Genomic DNA, 16182 nt, shown 5'->3' on the forward strand with positions numbered 1-16182 from the left:
AGTCGTTAAGAGCTCTAGCTGCTCTTTCAGAAGACCCAGGTTCAATTCCCAGTACACAAATGGCAGCTCAAAACCACTTTTAATTTCAGTTCCAAAGGATTCACAGACACACATGTAGGACACACACACACACACACACACACACACATTTTTAATTAAGGAAGGAAAAAAAAAAGAACGATACTCTGATTATTTCACCTGGCCTGAAAACCACTGATCAACAACAAATGTCCACGTGACTGGTCTTGGTGGCACAATAGGAGTTACTCACAAGAGGGCAGTCCTAACCTTCAATCCACACAACTGGGTTGCTGGATGTTTCTTTCCCCACATCTGCCTCCCCACAGTGGGGAACTGGCCTTCAGGAATGGGATCTCTGTTATTGCCAGCCATTGGTACTAGAGGGGAAGAGAAGCCTGGGGGGCAGTGCAGGGGGTCAGGTGGTGCCTGAGGCAGGCAGGATAATAGTGGATCAAGTGATGGGGTTGTGGGTGGGGGAGCAAGGCAGAGCCTGCCACCGGCTTGCTACAGTTCTGGAGAGATTTCCCTTCAGACCCAGCACAATGGAGACCCAGATGCCCCTGGCAAAGCCAGATTTCCAACTATTTTTTTTCCAGTCTGATGGCTGGTCTCCAAACATCAAGCATGACAGTTTTGAGGCTGGCATGCACTGGGTGTGCAGGGCTTAAGACCCAAGTGGGTCGGCCTGACAAACAGGAAGATAGCCAGCTTGGTCCCTCCCTCTCTGTTGGTGGATCACTCCAGAGCCTTTCTTCCGGCCTGCGATTCTATTATAAACCCAGATCCTCACAGTCAATCGGCCTTTTTGATTTGAGCTAAGCAGACTCCTGGCATTCATCCCAAGTGTACATACAGCATGAAGGCCAAAGTTGCATAAGACCCACAGGCCCCATTAGCCAGTACCAACAGGAGAGCATTTCTTTTACCAGGGACCAGTGGAGATCAGAATGTTTGCTGTAGGAGCTGCAACTGGAGGGCAGATGTGGAGCCTAAGTGAAGGAGACCGCAGAGAGGTCTCCTTCTTGGGAGACTTGAGGCAGAATGTCTGACAAGGTCAGGGAATTTGTTACCTGAATGGTAGACAAATGGTAGGCAGGCTGGGGCACAGGAGCTTGCTCAGGAGATGCATATAAAACATTCATTTTGAGGCTAGTGAGATGGGTCAGCAGGTAAATGTATTTGCCATGCAATCCTGGCAATGTAAGTTCAATCCCTGGAGCCCATGTAAAGGGTAGAACTAATTCTACTGAGCTGCCCTCCCCCTCTACATGCACACACACATACACACACACACACACACACACACACACACACACATTTAGGTGTCACTGTCACCAGGAACCAAGATGGCTTGGAAGAAGGGCACTTATGATTTAAATTCTCAAAAATGCATTACACAGAGTGAGGGTGTCAGCAGAGGCCCACATCTGCAGAACTGAGGCCTTTAATCCAACAGGGGTCTTTGGATGGTCTTTGGTATTTTCTGTCCTAATGGCTGAGCGGCCTGGGGAAGATCAAGGGTTCCCTTCCATCTTGCATAGAAAGCCTGCACACAGAACTCTTCATCAACTGTAAACAGCTGAAAGTTCTCAGGGGAAAAATCTATCACTCCTGGCTAATGAGGCTCCTGCCACAGACATCGTAGAGAAGAGGACAGAGAAGGCCGGCCTGAGAAAGCACAGTGACAGGGTAGCATGTGCCTCAGGACTAAAGGTCTCCCAAAAGCAGAGGCAGCAACCAGCAAGCTATAATCTTTGGTTCAAGGTCTGAGCATACTATAGAATGGGTCCCAAGGCTGATTTGAATGGTTATCAGCCATGTCAAGGTTAATCATTGCACCTCCTAGACCACCTGCTAGGGTGTAAATTGTCTTAAGCAGTCTGGAAGCTATTGCGCAGTATCTACAAATACTGAACATGTCTGTGAACCAGGCCATGACCTGACAATTACAACCCAGGGACATGCACAGCACTGTGTCTATACGTGCGTGCCAAAAGGCAGTCACAGGAACATCCACAGCGACAGTATTTGTAGTGACGTCTCATTGGAAGGGCCAGATGCTCGCTGACAGTAGGGTGGGTAAGTTCTATGTGGAGTGCCACAAAGCCAGGACACTCAACTAGTCAACAACTTGGAAAGAGTTTTGAGTGAAAGACTTACTGGATTTCATATATATATCTACCACATATATACTAAAAACCATTGACTCAACTGATTTGGCTTCCTTCCTTCTTTCCTTCCTTCCTTCCTTCCTTCCTTCCTTCCTTCCTTCCTTCCTTCCTTCCTTCCTTCCTTCCTTCACTTTGAGACAGGTCTCTATCCTGGGTCCAGGCTGACCCAATTCTACGAAGCCTAGTCTGGCCTCAAACTTGCAACAGTCTTCTCATGTCAGTCCCTCAAGTGTCATGATTGCAGGCATGTCCCCCACCCCTTGGCTCTTGTACACTCTACATAATGAATGATATGATTTATGAGTAACACTCTGCTGTGATATATTTTGAAACTCTGTAGTATCTGAAGTCAGGATAGTAGTTACCCCTGGTAGAAACTGGGTGGGGCTTCTGAGTCTTGGTTCATTGACTTATTGACTTTAAGAACACCAAGTGCCACCACAACATCTTGCAAAAGGACCCGGAGTTTATGAGGATGGGGTCCCCTATCTCACTAGTGAAACACCACTTGTGGAATGCAGGGACTTTCTCCAGGCTGAGGGTCCTCAGAGCTTCTGTTCAGAGGTCAGGCCGTGGCTCTTGTGATCAGTCACAATGAGGCCCTCCAAGTATCTATTCTGCAGCCCCTGGGTTTGAAAGTGGATATTTCTTTACCCCAGAGAGAGCTCTGGGGCCATCTGCCTTGCTCTATAGGACATGTCTATAGGGCTGTCTTTCCAGAGCCCAGCCTCTCCCGTCCCCAGAATCCTCAAGGGGAGCTTGGGGATCTGTCAGTCACTGCTTGGCAGCAGGGACACCTGAGTCCCAGGCAGAGTCCTGAGCTTAGGGAATTTAAGGTACAAGACCATGAGGGGAGGGATTTAGGGCTGCGGGCCTGAGAAGGACACAGAGCTGCAGACTCAGGGCTAGAAACTGGTGTATCCCTTTACTCAGGAAGCGTTAGAGATGAGTCCTCCCAAATCAGACTCTTCAAGAACTGCAGCCACGGCAAGAACTTGCGTCCCATGAGTTCTGGATTTTAAAACAGCTCCACAGTGAATCTAAAACCTGCTAGGTATAGAGACCCTTGTGGATAAGCAACGTTTACATATTCACTGGGCAAATATTTGTTGGGGTAGAATCCAAAATAAATTCAAGACCACCTAGTCCCTTACCCCCCTGAAGGGACTTTCCAAACTAGTGGTCAAAATGACCAGACTAAGTCTGCAGCTGCAGAAACAAGATTAGCAGTTCCCCCAAAATTCCCCTGCCCCGCCTCGCACTAAATCCCAAGAAAGACCACAAACCGCCCTGACCTTGCTAGAATTCCCCATGACGTTAATAGCTGTGACGTTAGTAGCTGTGAAGTTAATAGCTGTGACGTTAGTAGCTGTGACATTAATAGCTGACCCATAAGTTCAAAATTTACTGCTGCTTTGCTAACCAACCGTAATAACCCCCCATAAAAAGAGTATAAAGGAGCTGTGCTTTTTGAATTCAGGGTTCATTCTCCCTGCGAGGCTGAGCAACCCCACGCACATCAGAACAATAAACTTGCCACTGCAGCGATCTGTCAAGTTGTGTTTTGGGGGGTGGCACACTCAATACTAAGGCCTTGGGGTCTTACATAGGCAGATTCTCTAGCTCCAGTCAGTATCGGCTCTGGGGGAGCAGAGCAGTGTGGGCCAGCCTTGCCGTCCGTGGAGGAGCCGGCATGTGGCAGACAGCTATTACAAAGGTGAACAATAGCAACGATGGCCAGGGTTTCATCCACCTGGGGCTCGTTTTGTAAAACGCAGTTTTCCTTTGACTTCGCTGTCTCACAAGTCTGGGTTTCGGAACTTTGTGTTTGAGAGCAGACAGTAGCTCACATCCAGCTCTGTGGATGAACTGTGTCTGTGACGACCCATGTCGAAAAGAGACCTCACGGGTACTTTCCAAACTGACTCAAGGAATAATGAACCAGGCTTGCAGGCTCATATCCAACACTTTGGAGGCTGAGGCAGGAGGATTGTCTTGAGTTGGAGGACAGCTTAAGCTACAGAGTAAGACCCTATCTCAAAAAAAAAAAAAAAAGCAGCCCATAGTGGCGCACACCTTTAATGCAAGCACTCAGGAGGCAGAAGCAGGTGGACCACTGTGAGGTTGGGGCAGCCTGGTCTATAGAGTGAGTTCCAAACCAGCCAGGGCTATGATGTAAAACCCTAACTCAAAAACAAATGAACAAACTTGGGAGAATTATAGAAGATAGCTATTTTCCATTCACACTTTCTGCCATTTGAAACATCAAGAGGTGACTTAACAATCTGTCGAGGACACTGGAGACTTAATTTAGCTTACCATGCATAAACAAGTCTACCAAATTAACATACACAGCAATAAACACCAGCAGATTCTCATCTTCCCCTAGATCTGTGTTACATACAGGACATAAAAACGCAGGTCAAATCAGCCCCTGCTTGGTACATGGGTGGTCCAATCAATGACGTCATATAGACGTTGCCCTTTAAATTATCTAGGATGTTTGGCTGTAGCCCCTAGTCCAGTTGCTACGTCCATCTCTAGAGAAAATCCCCTTCCTGTAGCAGCCCAGGGAAGCAGTAGTTCACGTGGGTCTCATCTGGAGCAGTCCCAGAAACAGGAGAAAGCCACAAGGAGAAGGCCACAAGGAGAAGGCCACTTTGGGTAAAAGGTTACCTTGGTCCCATGGTAGAAGTCGTCCACACACGTGGCATTCATGAAGGTCTGGTGGAAGTGGGTGCTGGTGTCAATCCCTCCAGGGATCACCAGTTTCCCAGTGGCGTCAATCACCTTGGCCCCACCAGGGATCATGAGCTCACGGCCCACCTGCTGAATGATGCCATTCTCAATGTAGACGTCTGCCTCGTGGGTACAGTCATCGTTCACCACCTTGCCTCCCTTGATGAGAATCCGCACGCTGGCTGAATTGGCAAGCATGTTCCTGGGGAAGGTAAGGGAATCTGGTTAAGGTCACATCACTCGGTGACATTTCAGAGTCACTAACGCCCACCCCTTTCTGTCAGAATTCAGTTCCACAGCCAGGGTGAACAGGGATGGAAGCCTGAAAAACACTTGTCCTGTGGGAAGCTTTAACCAGGAGCCTTTCCCTGACCTCACAGAGGATTTTATTTGGAATCTGGGTGGGAGGACTGGGACTCACAGAAACATCACTTAGATGTGTATAAGTACTATGCACGTGTGAAACACATGTGGAGGTTAGAGGTCAACCCTGGGCGTTACTCCTCTTTTTTGGTTTATTTATTTTATGTATATGAATGTTTTGCCTACATATATGTATGTGTACCACATGTGTGCCTGGTGTCCAAGAAGGGCAAAGAGGGCTTAGGATCTCAGGAAGGGTGACTGTGACCCACCATATAGGTGCTAGACTCAAAGCCTGGTCCTCTGAGAGAGCACCCAGTGCCGTCACCACTAAGCCCCGCTTGCCACACGTTTCCTGACATGACCTTGTGTCACCCCGACCTGGAGCTTTCCCATCAGTCTCGGCTGGCTGGTCAGCAGGGCCCAGGATTCTCTTGTCATCGGTGTGTACTACCACATCCAACTCTTCACACAGATGCTGGAGGCTGAACTTGGGCCTTCATGCTTCTCCAGCGAGCCCTGTGCCGACCGAGGCATCTTCCCAGCCCCACCCCCCACCGCCCGCCCCCCAGACACAGTGCTCTTTACCTTTCTAAAATGCTATCTGATTTTGTATCGCTCTGAAGTCCTAGCTGGCTGTGAACTTTTGTTCTTTCCAATCTATGCCTCAAGTACTGGGATTACCAGTGTGTAACTTATGCCAGTGTGTAACTTATGCCAGTGTGTAACTTATGCCAGTNTTATGCCAGTGTGTAACTTATGCCAGTGTGTAACTTATGCCAGTTTGCTGTAAAGCATTCATACCTACTATCTACTTTTATTTCCGAAATTTCACTGGGAGTCACATTTTTACAGGTGAGAAAGCTGAAGCTGCTAAGATGTTTGTGACTATCAAATAACCAGGTCAACCAAACCGGCTCATGTGACCAGTGTCCCTCTAGCCCTCCGTGGTGAAGGAGGATCCTGGGGCAAGTCTTAAAGAGCCACATTCTCCATACCCCACAGCCACCCAACTCTTCGTATAGCGTCAATGGCCCTCATGCCCCTGGATAAGTCTCAAAAGAAAACTACCCACGAAGCCTTGACTACCCATAAAGCCTTGGGATTTTTCCAAGTACTCTGCTGGCTGCAGAGTAAGCTTGTTGAACTGAAAAACCCCCATAACCTACGGCCAAGCACCCAGAGATTTAAGTCTCAAAACTATGTAGCCTGCGATGGCCTGGCACTCACTCTGTAGACCAGGACACAGAGGTTCATCCATCTCTGCCTCCCAAATGCTGTGATAAAGGCGTGTGCTGCTAAGCCCAGCCTTAAGTTCATGTTCATACGCGGTGAATGCCTTGCCCTTCAGGGCTGGATTCTGCTGTCTCTCTATGAAGATGCTGCCTCTGACTCTCCCTGTGCCTTCCGCAGACCCCGGCGCTTCCATGGCACTGGAGTCTATGCCCACAGATGGTCTGAGACTTTGTAGCAGAGGCTCATCAGTCACCTTGGACATCCCCTCTCCCCTCCCCCAATGTCTGGTTGCTGTTGCTGTGATAAACACCTCGACCACAAGACACTTGGGGGAGAAAAGGGTTTATCTCAGCTTACAGTTCATGGAGGGAAGCCGAGGCGGGCACCTGGCGGGAGGCGGGCACCTGGCGGGGGCAGGGGCTGAAGCAGAGACCATGGAGGAGATGGCTTCCTTTCTCAGACAGCTCAGGCCCGCTTGCCCAGAGGGAGATGGACTGAGCCCTCCAACATAATTAGCAACTAAGAAAATCTCACAGACATGCCCCCATGCCAATCAATTTCTCAGTGGGGGTTTGCTTTTTCCAGGTACGTCAAGCAGACAACTGAAACTCACTATGATGATACAGGCACCTAGAGAGTACATGGTAAAAGACCTCAGCCACTGCTGGCATGGCTTAAAGTGTGATTAGTAGACCCATTCCAGAAGTTTCTGGGAGATCTGTTAATCTTGGACACAAGATCATGCACCCAACACAGCAAACTACTATAGCATGAAGGAGACGACACATTTTCTTTCCTCTTCCCCATTCTGTTTTGCCTGCAACCAAGCAAGTCACAAAAAGAAGTTTCATGGGATCTGTGTGTTTGGTTTGGGGACAGGAACTGAGGGGCATATTTTACACATCAAAGCAAACCTGTCCCCTAGGTTCTCCTAGCATCCCTGTCCCCAGCCCTGAACTTTCCAGTCCCTTCCCCAGAGGACCTTCCCTACATAATCCAGACATATTGGTCTCTCTTTCTCTTTCTCTCTCTCTGCACACACTCTTTTTCTCTCCCCATGGTGACTTCCCTGGCCAGGGACCTTGGGGCCATTGAACCTGCCAGAGAGCAGCTTCAGAATAATCCTGCCTTTAATCTAATCTATAATCTAATCTGGTTTGAATTGATTCATTTCACTAGCAGAAAAATAACCTATCACTGTGTAAGAAACAGCTCTTGCAAGAAGAGTCACTGGCAACCTGTCGTGTGTGGTTTGCTCTCCCACACAGTTGTTAGAACAGGGATCTCATGTGGAAACAACCCCAAGAGAGGATCCAATGCCCCCTAAGCCTGGCCACCAGGTGCTCCTGAACCGTCGGAGGGGGGGAGTGGCATTCAGGAGCTGTTGCCCTGGGGAGTGCCGGGACACAAGACAGGTGGCAGGGACTGGCAGCTGTGACCCTTGAACATCTGCTCCCTGAAAGGTATTATTCTGAGGAGAAGAGGCCTCCCCCCCCCCCCCCCCCCCCCCCCGCGTGAGAGGCACTGGCAAACAGACTATGGGAGGAGCAAACAGGCTATGGGAGGAGCAAACAGGCTATGGGAGGAGCAAACAGACTATGGGAGGAAGCTGAAGTAGAGGGACTGGAGATGGGGACAAGTCAGGTGTCTAAGGCCAGACACATATGACAGAAACTTCTGTCCCCCACCACACACTGGGGTCTTAACTTTATCAGTAATAATCTGAACATGGGTTTGGTTCTCAGGTGGCGGGAAAAACTATTCTGGCCAAATCCTTCCCTTTGCCTTCTCTTCTCCCTTTTTACAAAGCCATGTAAGGTGAGGAAGGGACAGGCCCAGTTTTTGTGACAAGATGGTGGTGGCGGCAGGGCAGAGGGGAAGATATGAAAATACATAACCCTTGCCTTTCCAAATGGCTTTAAAGCTTACAAATACTGCGACCCTGCCACATAGCACATATTCATCATGTTTTAAAGGACAATACTGGCTTGCCTTGGTTTGCCTCGGGGCTCACAGCACTCATGTGCAGGGCAGAAAACCTGGAAGGATGGGGCAGTGGGAATAACTTAAAAGGCAAGGGCACGGGACTGTCAGGACATTAATATCATGAGCCCAGCCCTTACTGTATAACCCTGGGAAGAGCAAATATGGCAGGAAGTGTCAGCCTCGGGTTGAACAGGAAGAAACAGAAGTTTGAAAGTAACAGGGACTGGGGAAGGGATATACTTCAGAGTCAGGATGGGCAAACTGAAGGGACGTTAGCAGTGGGGACTCAGCCCAGGTGACTGCTATGTTCTTCATAGTTTCAGTATTTTCAAAGTTATTCAATAAGCTTGGTTTGTTTTTACAATAGGAACATTCATATGCTTGCTTCAGTTTTGTCGTTTGGGCTTTTGTTGTTTTTGAGACAGGGTCTTTCTGTGTAGCTCTGGCTGAATTGGAACTTCCTACATAGACCAGGCTGGCCTCGAACTCTCAGAGATCCATTTGCCACTGGTACCAGAGTGCTGAGATTAAAGGCTTTTTCTTTTTTCTTTTTCTTTCTTTTCTTTTCTGTTACAAAGAAGCCAGGAAGAAAGTGAGCTGGTTCAGGCAGCTGGCAGGATCCAGCCCATGCCATCCTTTCTCAGAAGAGGAGCCATCACTGTTCACAGGGCTCCAGCCCTCCCTCCCCTTCTCTCAGACTTGGAGTTGTCACTGTCTCAAAAAAACAGATCTTTCTCCTACTTCCCAGCAAACATCCCTGAAGGCAAAGTTTGCTGGTCCTGATTGCTCCCCTGAAGGATAGCAGGCAACCCTACACTCACCCTGGTCTGGAAACCCCGCTGCTACAACACTGGGCCGGCCTTGGGTAGTCAGGCTGCACTATACACTTAGAACACTGGAACAGAAGAAATCCCTTCACTGGGAGGGCGCTGTTGTCGATACTACAACATCAGCATCTGAACCACAGGAAGGCCTTGCTAGCTCCCTGAGCATGAGGCACTGCTGTCCCCAATCTGACCCTCCTGGTGTCAACAACACACATTTACTCAGGATTTCATCTATACCCTATGTCTCCCGACCCTCAACTGTATACGCTGAATTCATCCTTAACCCTCAGGAGCAGATGGCAGTATCTGGAGATGTCTTTAAAGTTAAATGAGGCTAAAAATAGGGTGGAAGCCTGACCCGATGGGATTGGTGCTCTTGTAAGAAGAGAGACCAGATGGTCTTTTTCTCTTTTTCTTTCTTAAGATATTAAAAACTAAAAATAGAGAGCCATACGAGACCACAGTGAGAAGGTAGCCATCTACCGGCTAGGGTAGAGGCAAGTTAAGTTTTCAGTTTACTCCATCCAGTGTGGGGCATTTTGTTATAGCATCGTTGGCATAGAAATACGAATGTACACACTCTTAGCCTTAAGTGATGCTGCCAATATGGAAGTGGAATGATCTAGCCCCTGAATCTGTAGCTGTCCAGTGGAGCCACTTCAGTATAAACCACAGCCTAGCCTCGGGGCAGGGTTGGACCCGGTGCCTGGAACACTGCCCTGACTTCTGCTTCTAGCTGTAAGAGGCACAGAGAACTGTTGTCACCAGAACAATCCATGGGGCTCAGCCTTTGGGGATGACCAAGACTATGGAACACCCTCAATCTGTCGCTCTGTCTTGTAGGGATAAAACTGAGGAGAGGCTGCTGAACACACTCACTGTTCATACATTTGGAGACTTTCTTTAAAAGCAACATTGTAATCGCTTCTAATTTTGTTCCATTTTACTGGACTGTCTTCCGACAGCTTGAGGGAGAGTAACCACTTCACAGAGGAACTGAAAGGAAAAGAGATAAAACACTGACAGATACTGGTTTAAGCTGGGTGCCTTTGCCAGTCTCCCAGACCGACATGGGTGAGACCAACTGTTTATTGATGACAGGGAAGGGAAAGCCTCGTGGCATCAGTGTCCTCCCACAGGTCTCTATGTTTCCAAGTCTGTGTCACCAAGATGCCAAGCCCTTGGACCCCCCTGCTTTGGCTGTTGATGTTCATTATGCCTCTCACCTCCCCCGGAACCTCATTAGCACCTGTATCTGCAGCTGGCCCGCCCTGCTCTTCTCTGCTAAACAGAAGTGTGTTCCTGGCATCTGTCCACAGCCTTGCCAGCCATCTGCATGTGGAAGGGTTTGGGACAGAATGAAGGCTGTGTGGTTGTGCCTGTCCTTTTGGAGGGTCTCCAGACGGGAAGGCAATTGTAATATCTGCTCTTTAACACCGTCCATGCTCCTGGCTAGTCTGCCCCCTGCTCCGGTGGAGGCCGCAGATCGAGGCAGCACTCTTCTCAGAACAGAAACCTTGTACAGAATGTTAGCACTGACTTTACCGGATCACCGAGTTTACTCCCCAGTCACTTGCAACTGCATACACAAGAGCTCATATCCGGCTCACAGGTTTATTACACACTGTAAAGTGCACACAGTGTGTCTTCCTCCAAGCTTGAGACCCAAATCTCCAGGAATATGGATGGTACTTCAACGTGGAGCCTCTGGGAAGTAATTAGGTTACAAGGTGAAACCCGTACGAATGAGATTGGTATCTTTATTAGAAGCAGGAGAGTCCCTCTCCTCCGTGTGAACATAAATAACACAATGGCATTTATCTCCTAAAGCCAGAAATAAAGCCCCCAGCAAATACGCAATCGGTGGGCACCTTGACCTCAGCACTCCCAGACTTCAGAACTGTCAAATCGCCAAGTCTAGGCTTTTATCCTCTGACAGTCTGAACAGACTAGCATCACAGGAGACAGAAATGAGCATTATAATTAAATCACCACTAAGGGACAAACTGGGCCCCAAAAGAAATGTCACCTCCTTTAGAGACTTCTGGCCATGCATTTAACAACAAAAATTTTAATCAGGCAGTTATTTGTCTGTTCAGGCAAAAGAATTCAGAACACGTGGCTCTCTCAGGCAGAAATGAATAAAAATGTCATATAATTAAAGCCACTATCGAGAATAAAGCACGAACTCCGGAACTGCACAGATCATCGGCTGTGCGGTGACTTTCCCTCCAGCCTCTGAACTTTCATCAACAAAAAAGGAGTCTCCAGGAGGGGCGGCATAGTGTTCCACACATGGAGGCCTCTTAAAGAATTCTAAAATTCATTCAGGAGCAGCGAGGCCTTCAACAGCAAGATGGTGCATATCTTGATGTGCCAACATTTATCTACACAGCTTGCATCCCCAGATTTCCTGATTCTGTAGCTGGAGTCTGTATTTCCTTAGCCAGTCCAGGGTTAATTCTAAGGAGGTGTGCCATGCTGGGATAAGGGCCTCCTGGGAGGGAGGCAACACCATAAGCAGGAAGGGAGGCCTATCAGAGAAAGCCTCTTCAGGTTCAAAATAGCAACAATTACGGCTCTCCAGCAACAGTGTTGCTGAATATCAGAAGCCCCACGTAGGCGGGCGTTCCTAACGCAGAACTGGCACAGGGAGCATCTTGCTCAACAGAGACAGTCAAGGTTAAGGCAGCATGGGCGAAATGCACACACCCTGGACTCCTCGAAGTAGGCAGTATTCTGCCAAGGAAATGCCAAACCCAAGCCTGCATTTTGGAATTGTCTACTTCTGTCATCACCTTCTCCAGCTCCTTGTGCCTGTGGAGAGGTGCCAGACAAGGGGAGCCTGCACAGTCTGTCCCACACAGCTGCCACACCCCACCCATCTCTACCCCCAGCCCCACCCCCACCTAACAGCTCAGCTGGAGGCTGCACAGGCACATGGGTGCAATGGGCTCCTTTCTGCACAAGGGTCTCACCGTGAATGTGGCATTGGCTTTTTAAGACATTTAAGACATTCCTATTTTTCACAGGCACTAGTTGGCTCACAATCCTCTTTTGTGAGATTCCCCACAAAAGTGTATGGTGGTGGCTTTTCCTCCCTTCCTTGGGAACCCCGCCCACTCTGAAGGGTGTCTCTGACTTTTTCCTTGATTTCTTGCTTTTTCTCAATTTCTCCATCTTTTTCTGTGATGATTATTAATAAAGCCTACTTCTGCTTTACAAAGAGAGGAGAGAGAGAGAGAGAGAGAGAGAGAGAGAGAGAGAGAGAGAGAGGGGAGGGAGAGAGAATGTGGATTTGTGGGTTGTCATATAACTTGCCCCTGAGGCATCAAAACACTAGACAAGAAGTTCCCATGGCAGTTAAGCCAACCCAACTGCTCTCTGAGTGACCCCTAAAGGGGTGGGGTGAGGCTGGTGTGATTCTCGAAGTTGACACTCTAGGCTGGCTGGGGTGGCATGGCACTAAGTAGTCACCATTTGTCACAGATCAAAAGGTAACACTCAGCAGTTGCTTCAGACTAAAGTGGGCACAAACCCTGCAGTTTCCTTCTGATGATCACAAAGGAAAGCAACAGTGAGACAACATTTAGCGGCTTTCTCCATGGGAGAGCCACTCTCAGTGGGGGTGAGATTATGGGGGTACAGTGCAGGGGTGGAGCTTGCCTAGGATGTGAGGCTCTTGATTGGGTCCTGACACTGAAAATCACCGAAAGGAAGGAGTGTTGGGAGGGCTGACAGAGCCCCCTGGAGCCTCTGGGGAACAGGGTCTTCTTTTGAGTTAAATGCATAATAACAAATCAAATCTTCAACAGATCAAGAAAACCAGAGGGGAAGTTGGCAGCAAGTGAGAAAGGCCAAGCGTACTGTATACATATGGCCAGCTTGCCTGTTTGTGTATCATGGGCACGACTGGTGCCTAGGAACACTAGGAACAAGGAACCAGACCCCTGGGACTGGAGGCACATGGTTGTGAGCTGCCACACCGGTGCTGGGAGTCGAACCTCTGGAAGAGCAGCCGGTGCTCCTAACAACGGAGCCATCTCTTCAGTCCCAATACTTTTGTAAGTAAACTGATTTCTAAATTTAAAAAGAAAAAAAAATAGTGCTTAACAAATATAAAATGGTAAAATTTTCTAATTAATTCATAAAAATTTTAATCAACTATTGAGTAGATTTAAAATGATATTTATGGGGTTGGAGGTATAGCTCAGTGGTAGAACATGTGTCTAGTGTGTGGAAGATCCTGAGTCCAACCTCTAGCACCAAACTAAAATCTTGGGGCACAGAAATGAAGCATACAGCCAACGACAGGAGAGCTGTGGGCTCAACTCGGTCAGTCATCAAATCCTGGCATCTCCTCTCAGGGGTAAGCATTCCTTTAGTGTCCTGACCAATGGCAACCAGGTGGTCAGGAAAGGGAAGAGAGCCCCACGCCTATGACCTGTACCCCTGAAGGTCCACAAGCAAACCTCACCTACCCTGGGACTGAGGAGTTCTCCCCCAACCGATAAGCAGGAATCTACAAACCCACTGCATGTCTATGAGAGCTCATTTTCTTATTATCCAGGTGTTAGCATTTTGTCTAGGCTCCGCCCCACACGTACCTGGCAAACTCACTATAAAGGGGGCTGCTTGCCCCCTCTGCTCTCTCTTGCTTCCTTCTGAGCTCTCTGTCCATTCCCCTCCCCCCTCTCTCCACATGCTCATGGCCAGCCTCTACTTAATTCTCTCTGTCTCTCTCTGTCTCTCTCCCTCTCCCCTCCCTCTCTCCCTCTACTACCCTCTCAACTCCCCTCCCCATGCCCTGAATAAATTCTATTCTATACTATACCGTCTCATCCTTGTGTGGCTGGTCCTGTGGAGGCTCCCCTATCCCCCACACCTGACTGCACCTCCACCAAACACATTCCTCCTCTCTTTCTTTTTATAAAACACAACACCAGGTACCCAGCAGCCCCTTCTGAACTGTGCCGCAGGCTTGTCCATATCAGATGTCATTATCCCTGTCACTTTTCTCAGATGCCGGACTTTCCCAGGAGCCCCAGGCCAGTGTGACTGCCCAGGATAGTTGGCTTGAGTGACAGACCTGATTGGGGTCATTTGGGAGGTTCGTGCAAAATGTTTTGAGGGATCCTTCAAGCAAAACCTCACCATGGGAAGAGAAGCTGGGGAGGACCAATCAAGGGGCAGCTCTCCTGAGACTCAGTCACCTCCAGAGTCAGCTGGGAACCTGGACACCAGGGATCTGGTCACAAACAAAGAAGACCAGAGAGGCAGAAGAGGGTATCTGGACACATCAATTAGAAAGAAATTTTGACAAATTTTATATCCAGCATGTGACACTTGGTTTCCTTGCACAGCCTTACTTATAGTGCAGACTAGCTACTAAAGAGCCCTGTTGACCCCCCCCCCCCCAGTTAACCTTGGGGCCAGGAAGCACTGGGCCTGCAGATGGTGTGTTAGTATTTAGGGTAAGGGCTGGCACAGGGCTTGAAGCTGGGCACTGCAAAGCAAATATACCCACAGTACTGCCCTCCTGTGTCACTGTGCTACAAACCTTCAACAGATCAAGAGTCCCAAGGTGGCTAGAATTAGTCAGACCCCTAAGGGGCTCTTCAGGAAGAGACCCTGCTCCTAGGATGTCCATATGATGTCCGGACCAGGTATTTTGTTTTTGAAAAAGTTTTAAAACTAACTCAGGGCAAGGGAACTGCTTCAAACCTCACCGAAGAGCAGCTGCCTCCCCCCCCCCCCCCGAGGCCAGAGCAGAGATCGAGTCACAAGTCACTCAGGAAGGCCTGTGTGACTCCAAGGGCACTGAGTCCTTAACAGGCTAAACTCAAGTAAGAGGTTTTAATCCCCAGGATTGGCCTGGCTCAGGGAGGCTGGCCCTAATGAGCAGCAGCAGCAGTGTGCTGAGGACAGGAGCTACATTCCCAGGGATTAGCTGCAAGCTGGTGGGAAGCGGTGGGATCACAGAGCACTTGCTTAGCAAGGTTAGCTGTAAGGCATGGGAGAGAAACTGGCAGCTGTCAGAGGCTTGCCGGGCCCCCTCTCCCGTGTGTGTGTGTGTGTGTGTGTGTGTGTGTGTGTGTGTGTGTGTGTGTTGAAGGTAGGGTGGGATAAACTGGGACAGTTCAACTTCACTGTGTGTCGATGCCCATGGGTACCCTGTACATTCTGGGTACTGCCCTGCACATGTAGGCAGACACTGGCTCTTTCTAATAAGTATTCTCAAGAAACGTCACTGTGTTGAAACTGCACATTCACAAGCCCGTTCCCCTGGCCCCAAAGAAGGGCTGATAGAGGTGTGTAAACATGGGGGACAAGGACAGTAGCCCCCGCCTGAGACTTTAATTGGAGAACCCTGCACACCCCCAAACCCTCACCATCCCTTCCCCGCTCTCTGGCTGGTTCTTTAGCTCTGCTGAGCTCTCCAAGGCCCCCAGACAGCTGTCTCCAGACCCCAGAAAGAATTTCAGCAGCACCCTCTGAAGGCGGCAGCTGCTGCTCAGAGACCCCCAGAACGGCTGCTTCCGAAGCCAGGAGGGAACAGCAGGCAAAGACTCTTCTCAAGTTGAGACCTGGCTCTGAATGAGGGCAGGAACAACAACAAACAGGTCTGGAGAGATGGCAAAGCACTTGGCTGCTCTTCCAGAGGACCCTGGTTCAATTCCCTGCACCCACAGGGCAGCTCACGACTCACAACTGTTTGTAACTCCAGTGGAACTCTAGTCTCAGGAGATCTGGCACCCTCACACAGATATACATGTCAGCAATACACTAATGGATGATGTTTATGCATATGTATATATGCACACATACACACATACACA

General features: G+C 49.1%; 1 protein-coding gene across 1 annotated transcript in view; it reads right to left on the reverse strand.

Annotated features, from left to right (window-relative positions):
- Nucleotides 1–5129, reverse strand: part of Dpysl5 (dihydropyrimidinase like 5) — a 47890-nt gene extending 42761 nt beyond the window's left edge. The window contains exon 1 of the mRNA XM_021202309.1: nucleotides 4869–5129. Within this exon, the coding sequence (XP_021057968.1) occupies nucleotides 4869–5129 (261 nt within the window). The remainder of the gene's footprint in view (nucleotides 1–4868) is intronic.
- Between the last annotated feature and the right edge of the window lie 11053 nt (nucleotides 5130–16182).

The sequence above is a fragment of the Mus pahari genome, chromosome 7 (genome assembly GCF_900095145.1).
Source record: "Mus pahari chromosome 7, PAHARI_EIJ_v1.1, whole genome shotgun sequence".
In the NCBI taxonomy this organism is placed as follows: Eukaryota; Metazoa; Chordata; class Mammalia; order Rodentia; family Muridae; genus Mus; species Mus pahari.